Below are 7,802 nucleotides of genomic sequence, written 5' to 3' on the forward strand. Positions count from 1 at the left end.
GTGTGTGTGTGTGTGTGTGTGTGTGTGTGTGTGTGTGTGTGTGTGTGTGTGGCTTCGTGTAGCTCCTCCTCAGTAGGAGGCTTGGCTTGTTTGTTGCTAAGGTGTTACAATCTTCCTGGCTCTGGTGGCACAATCATCTCCTCCATGTCCTTCCTCCTCCTCCTCCTCCTTCTTTCCCTCTGTACATCCTTTATCACAATTGCTCCCTGGATATAAAAAACAGTCTTTGTGAACATGTGTGTGTCCATGTGTGTGTGTGTGGGTGAAAGAGATTTCCTGTGAGTGTATTGATCTGCAGTGTATTGCCTTTTACGGCGTGTGTTCATTAGCAGAAGTGGGTGGGCTCACAGCATGAGAGGATAAGAGGGTATTGGACATCAATTTTTGAACCGCAGAGTGGAAAATATGACCAGAATAATTAATCACACATGTTTTATTCGCATTTTTTTCATGTGATTAAAAGATTTTCTTTGTGTTTTAAGATACAGGAAATCGCCTGTGAGTGAAACTTGTGCACAAACAGCACGTGGAAAAAAGACTTGTCTGCTGTTTTCATAATTACACCTTCACTGTTCGGAAAATAGTGCAAAAATGCAAGAACATCTGAATGAAATGCCATATATAATAAAATAATTGGTTTTTAAAACTTTCAAACATTCACTCTGATGACAGAAAATTCACACATTTGAGGAGATTGAAAGATAGATTTTTGTCATTGTTCTCCTTCAAAACTGAAATTTAATTTCAAAATAGTTGCTGATTGATCTTAATCTCGCCGGCGAAGACAAAAGCGCAAGAGGAACTGCTGCAATTATGCTGTGTGCAACACCAGAAGCACTGCAGCAAACATGATTACACATCCATCTCGTGAGTTATTACCGGGTGTAATTTTGTGTTAATTACTCTCTGACTTAAAAAAAAGTGAAAACAGACGATGTCTCCCGGCACGGTTGCACCACTCTCAGCCTCCCACCATCATCCCATAATACAGGATGTCACTGTCCACCTGCTCAGCCCGCTCCCCCTCCCTTCCACAGTCAGCGAGAGGGCAATAACTACTCGCGCTGAATACAAAGGACCTCTGACAACCAGCCTTTGGCTCAAGGGGAAAACGCACAACCTGAGAGGAGCATCGGCCGATGAATCAAACGCCGAAGAGGAGTCGTGATAAAAAACCTCAGACAGGAAGATCAAGCTGAGCTGCTTTTTAAATGACACACACACACACACACACACACACACCGAGTTGTGACATTATGTGAGTGTAAAATCCATTTTTAACAAGTGCGAGCAGGGACATGACACGAAAGTGCAGGCTGGGGTGCTGCAGTTGGTGAATCTCATTATTGGGAAAAAGACACCCACATGTAAAACCAAATTAGGCAGACACACATAAATACTGTCACTGGCATGCATGCAGACAAAGCTACCCCCAGACAAACACATACACACTGACACTCATGCAGCGGGTGCTGTCAGATGGACAGTGGCCAAGGGCAGTGGTCATGCTGGGTGATTTTTTATTTCTCCTTCACTATGAGCTGCCCTCACTCTCTTCCCCCCACCTCAGCCTCTCACTCTGCTGCCGTGCTGCAGTGAACACCAGTCAGATTCACATTTAAATGTCTTCATTTAGCTCCCAGGAGCACCTTTTTCTTACGCCTCGCCTCTGCCTTTTTTCAGCCTTTTCCTTGGCACACAGTCAGTCGACCACGTCCCACTCGCTCATTAAGTCCAAACGAGCGGTGGCTCTCTTTTTAGCAGCAGTGAACTCTCACACTCACAGATCCAGGCCTCCGCCGAGGATACGCTCACTACAGCGCCAACACTCCAGCAGCCTAATTACACAGAAAATTCAGCTGAATGTTTTTAGAGGTAGGGGATGCCTCTGAGAGTGTGTCAAGATCTGCCAGGCCCTAAAAAGACCTCAAAGCTCAAAAGAATCCATCAGGGAGCCTACTGACCTTCAGTTCACAGACGAGCAGAGCAACAGGCTAGCATGTAACCCCGTTAGCTCATCATCAGTGACCCAAATGACAATGGAAACCACCTAAAAACTGTGGGATTGCTGTTTTTTGCACATCTTGCTGAGCTGTCACGTGACAAACAAACAAAACGTTAACAGCTGTGTTTCACTTAGTTGAATGGGCGAAATGACACGCCATGTTGCTCAAATGCATTTTCCCCAAGTTTTTCCATACTTTTAAAGTGAACAAAGATCCGATTGTTTTAGATGAGTTATTTTACAGAAAATAAAAAAGTGTGCATAATTGAGATTTGCTCTGAATAAAGCAGTGGTTGCGATTTTTTTCTTTTTCATTAGAGGGAAAAAATGATAATAATGTGATCTAACCCGACTGCACCTCCTCTTGGATCTGTTTTCAGGCATCAGAAAATCTATCTGGTTGTGTTGTGTTGATACAATGGATTAAGCAAACGGCTTTCACCTAATAGGGTGGAGTTTCAATCCTACATGAAACAAAATTAGGAGACGAATCTTTTATTTATTGTGACACACCTGGACAGGACTCTGCTTTTCTGGAAGGAGATGCATGAAGAAAAAGGAGGAGGAGAGCTGCTTGGGTTTGTATTTTGGCCTTTTCTAGATTTCTGCTTAGTTTAGCTTTAATCATATGAGAAAGATAAGAACAGTGACCAAAGAAATGCTAGCAAAATTCTGAAACTTGAAGCAACGACACGAAAAAGAACTGCGAGCAAGAAAAAATGGGCGAGCCCCAAGTTAAACTCCTCTCAACTTTGAGGTGATGACCAAGGTTAGCAAATGATAGCTATGATTGACTTGAGAGGTTGAATTCATTAGGTCAGTTAATCCCAAAGTGCATTCTCTGGCCTCCTTGTGGACCATGAAGGTACTGCAGATAGGCCTTGACTAGCGATTTACAATAAAGGAATTAAACATTTCTATTTTCAGTTAACTGAAAATCTTAATTCTAATTACAAAAAAATCTAAATAGATATGTATATATACTTTTTTTACTTGTCAAGCTTAATTCGGCAGCAAAAAATTAGAAGATAAAATTCATTTTTGTAGGCTAAATTAAACGATAATTTTGGCTTAAATCTAATGGACAAAATTAATTGGGACTGGCTCTAATACTTAATGATGATTAATGTAGTAATTAATGTAATTCATTAATGTAATACTTAATGCTAAAGAAAAATATAGATGCATAGAATTCATACTCAGACCGAAAAAAAACTCTAACCTTAAAGCAAGGATCTGTTAATTAGTAAGTTAATGCTATTTCAAAATAACAATGTCAGTTCATATATATATACATATATATATATATAAATTTTTTATTTTTTATTTTTTTTATCTTTTTTAAATTTTGAAAACCAGCCCAGCAGTTGAGAGGATTTATGCTCGGGAACTGGATGCCTCAAATCCACACCCCTGGTCTCTATGCAAGCATAGTCTCAGCCATTCCCATTTTAATGGTGATCTGTTGTCCATCTTTAAGTACAGGCTATGGATGGAACTGTTAACAGCTTGGCCTTATAAAAAGAGGTCAGTGAACTAAACTGTGTACGTTGTTTAATATCAAAATATCCTTTAAAACATTGCCTCTCACAGTCAGTCTGTGGGCCTGTGGGAAGCAAAGAGAGACTGATACTACTCGCATACTACTGCACATTTCATTCATCCACAGCTGCACAGGATGACACCATGTGAGCGTTTCCTTTCATCTTGAAACTCCTCTAGCTGTCACAGCAGACTAAACAGTTCACCACACTGCTAGTTAACGGTAAATTTCTCATTAGTTCATTTTTCCACTTTTGTTTTCGACTCAGTCCGTTTCCGAGGAGTGTTGAGTTCCTCCTGTTTAGTCCACGGATGTTTAGTTTGATTTTAAGTTTTTTCAGTGTGAGTTTGCGGTTCATCAGAGGAAGATCTAAAAAGAATTGGTATCAAAATCAAAACCATGCTCAGTGAAAATATGACACCCAAACTATATATCAAGCCTCTTCATGTTTGTTATACTTCTAAAATTATATTAACTGGCCAAGACTAGAACTAAAGATGTTTCCTCTTTTTCTTTTAAAACCTGTTTTACTCAATTGGCAACATAAACCACCGTCACCTGAACAGAGGACTAACTGAAAGTGTTTGATGTGTGTGTTTTTCTCAGTCACACAGAAGCAATGACTCAGTGATCAAAGCTTTGAGAGTCCATCACGTCCTTCACAGGTAGTGAGAAGCAGGGTACACAGTGGACCGGTCATCGGCCAATTACACTGATTTAATAATAACCTTTAACCTAAATGCTGGTCTTATGTGTAGTAGGCACCGAGGAGGGGCAGAAAGTAACACCAAAGTGTGGGAATCACAGAAAAGTAATTTGTTTTCAGGAAATTGCATTACTACTCCTGTTGTTTGTGACGCCACTAGTGTTAAACAGAAACGGAAATCAGTGGAAAGCATCTCAGCAAGTTCTCTGAATCTTAACTAATAACAAAGTGTGAAGGTATTGTGCCTTTAAAGAGTCACATATAGTAAGAGCAGGCTGACTTAACTTCCACATTAAGTCAGACTTTTTGCTTAAGATGTCTGAGGCTCCTAATCATCAGTTTTCTAAATGTGTGGTTAGTTAAATTTGACCTTTTCTTTAGGATTTACTTCATTACATGAAAGGAAATGGAAACACATGAACGTGTTTGGTTTCTGATTGCTGTTTCTTAAATATGCAGTGGTTATGCTAGCTGAGATTAAGATGAGCTGTGTGTTTGCCATGCACTAAATTGACCTTGCCCTACTTTGCACCACTTATATAGTGAGTACAATTAATTGGCATACTTAAATGTGCTTTAAGTATTTATTGAGCACTTTGAGCCAACTGTTGTTGTGAATTGGCACTATACACATAAAAACTGAAGTGAACTGAACTGACAATGCAACATCAAATTGTGAAGCCGGGGCCTTTCCACGCAGCAGTGACAAAAGCTTTTTTGTGCTCTTGTTCCTTTAACTTAAACATACAATTTTAGTACTTCCCCTACTTTTACATCTCACTTACTGTGCACTACCTTTCCACAGAAATCTAAAAACAAAATCACAGGTAGATCAACAGTAACTCGTGTCACATTAACAAGAAAAGGTGGGAAGTAGGATGAGGAAATGATGTAAAACTGATCAGCGTTACATGTAAGGCCCTGTTTATTTGAAAGGAAGTGGCTTTGAGGGCAGTTGCAGATTGGCAGAAAGGAAGTAGGCCGCACAGCAGGTTTTATGCTGCTGCCATGGCGATGGCTGCTGAGGTGGTGTCGCCATTGGTTGCCCATGTCCAGAGCCTGGCTGATAAATAAATGCCAGTACACACCTGCAGCAACGTGGTAAATGTTTTCCTTCACAGTAAAACGATAATGGAAATGAGCCTCTCTTCCACTGAAGAGTCACACCGACTGACACAGGAAGTGAAGGGGAAGATATAAATCACCTAAACTGTCTTGTTCTCACCCACCATAGCATTAAAACGTATCATTTGTAAGCTGTTTCCCCATGTTAACACGCCAAGAATAACACTAAAATGAATATCCTGTTATTGTGACAACAGCTTTTGCAGTTTACAGGTAAAGGTCAATCACAAAGAGCAGCCAAGCTTAAGAAAGAGGAGCTTACCTTGAATACTGTGGAGGTAAACTTTAAGGCCTGAGCGCAGCTGTTGATCCCCCACCCTTTCAAACTGCTTGGCCAGTCTGTTGATTGCAGTCTGAAGGGAATCATGCCTCTTGATCTCTGCTTTTATTGCAGCGGAGTTCACCGTTTTGCTGTTGCTGGTCATCCTGACACATGGATCGGTGGTAAAGTGAAGCAAACAGCTGCTTCAGCCCATTTGAACTCCTGGCTGTTTGTTCCACAAGAAGAGCTCCAGACGCACAGATGCAGCAGAAACAAGAAGCAAAGGCGGCTCGGGGTGTCTCTCTTTCACTCGCTCTCTCTCGCTCTGTCTTTCTAGACCACAAAGTCGGATCACGACAATGCGCGTCTCAGTTTCCTCTGCAGGTTTGAACTGAACTGAATTCACTTCCTTATTTCAAATCTTCACTGTGAGGCGGCTCTGAGTGCTGTCATTTCACACGACAGAAAAGGCGTCTGAAGCGTCCATGTAACTCACATAACACCTTAACTGTTACTACCAAGGAAAGAATATTATAAAGCATGATAATCTGAGACACAGTTTGTTATCACAGTTTGTGTTAGTCACATATTGAACCTACATTAGAGGACTCTGTGTTTTAATAGTTAAATATGTCACTGTTTTGCAGACTGGCTGGCATCTGAGCAAATATCCACTGCTGTCAGACATGCTGGTCACGTGCACAGGATCTCACCATAACCAGATTTTTGCCCAATCTTTGCAGCAGCTTTGTAGCACTGATGTTGTTGTTTGGTGCATACAGTATTTGTACTGTTCTCTAATTAGAGAGCAATACAGAAAAGCTGTACCATGCATTTGTTACTTACAGGCTTTATTAACAGGACACCCTAAAAGCTCCCTGAAAAGCCTTCAGCGGATCCAAAATGCTGTAGAGAGAGAGCTAACAGGGACCAGAAAGAGGGATCATATTTCTCTCTTATTAGCTTCTCTTCACTGGCTCCTTGTTAAGGTTGGAATTGAATTTAAAATCCTTCTTCTCACGTACAAAGTCCTGAATCATCGTGTCTCATGTCTCATAACATTATATTATCACAAAAGAGCACTTTGCTCTCAGGGTGCAGGCTTACTTTCATTTTGTGAAGCTTTGAAAAGCAGAATGGGAGGCAGCGTCTTCACCTGTGAGACCCCTCTCCTGTACAACCAGCTCCCACTTTAGGCCTACTCTCTCTACTTTTTGGCTTAAAACTTTTTATTTATCAATTTTCTTGAATTTATCAAATTCAGGGTTGCGAGGAGGCTGGAGCCTATTCCAGCTGTCATAGTGTGAAAGGCAGGGTACAAGCTGGGAGGATGCTGAGACAGTAAACAGGCTGGAAACATCCACACCTAGAGAAATGCCAGTTAACCTAACCCATACATATCTTTGGACTGTGGAAGGAAGCCAGTGGACCTAATGACAACACTTGCAAGCATGTGGAGAACATGCAAACTCTGCACAGAAAGTCCCCGGCCAGCCGGTGGACTCAAACCCAGGAAATTCTTACTTTGATTTGACAGTACTAACAACTGCCAAGATCACCACAAAATAAGAACGAATGATCTGTGATGCTCTGTAGTGGCTCCTCAGGGCCAAGAGATTCTGCTATGAGGGAGGATTACAAATAGGAAAAGAGGGAGGGAGAAATGGGTGGGGCAAGTACACATTTTGAGGCCTATGAGAGGTAGGTGTGTGTTTATGCAAGCAGGAAGGTCTGTCAACTGCTTGTCTACCGTCTCCTGTGGTTTGTGTTTAGTCCTGTTTGTCGTACGTCTGTTTTTATGCTCTTCTTTTTTGTCTTCTCTTTCTCTTAATCCCCCAGCCTGTCACGGATGGCTTCCCCTCCCAGAGCCTGGTCCTTCTGGAGATGTCTTCCAGTTAAAAGAAAAGCTTTTTTTTTAACCCCACTGTCACCAAGTGTTTGGTCATTTGGCATGAATGGATTTTTGAGTTTCTAGCTATAATGTTCAGCATCTTCACCTTATAATATAAAGTGCCTGCATGAATAAAATTAAACTGATATTAAATATGAAAATATCTTTGAGCCTATCATTATTACAGAGTTTGCTCACATTATGTAAGTGTACTGGATCCTTACAGGTGATCTTTTTAGCAACAATGGTCTCATTTATGGAAAATCTCTG

The 7,802-nt window shown here is 41.1% G+C and overlaps 1 protein-coding gene across 2 annotated transcripts in view; it reads right to left on the reverse strand.

Moving 5' to 3' along the window:
- Positions 1 to 6,027, reverse strand: part of agap2 (ArfGAP with GTPase domain, ankyrin repeat and PH domain 2) — a 33,984-nt gene extending 27,957 nt beyond the window's left edge. The window contains exon 1 of one of the 2 annotated variants that reach the window (XM_005918748.2): positions 5,642 to 6,027. In XM_005918748.2, coding sequence (XP_005918810.1) covers positions 5,642 to 5,804 — 163 coding nt within the window. In that variant the 5' untranslated portion in view covers positions 5,805 to 6,027. The remainder of the gene's footprint in view (positions 1 to 5,641) is intronic. The other variant, XM_005918749.2, reaches the window with a different exon arrangement.
- Between the last annotated feature and the right edge of the window lie 1,775 nt (positions 6,028 to 7,802).

The sequence above is a fragment of the Haplochromis burtoni genome, unplaced genomic scaffold, assembly GCF_018398535.1.
Source record: "Haplochromis burtoni strain Fernald_Lab_line unplaced genomic scaffold, NCSU_Asbu1 Contig_31, whole genome shotgun sequence".
Classification (NCBI taxonomy): Eukaryota; Metazoa; Chordata; class Actinopteri; order Cichliformes; family Cichlidae; genus Haplochromis; species Haplochromis burtoni.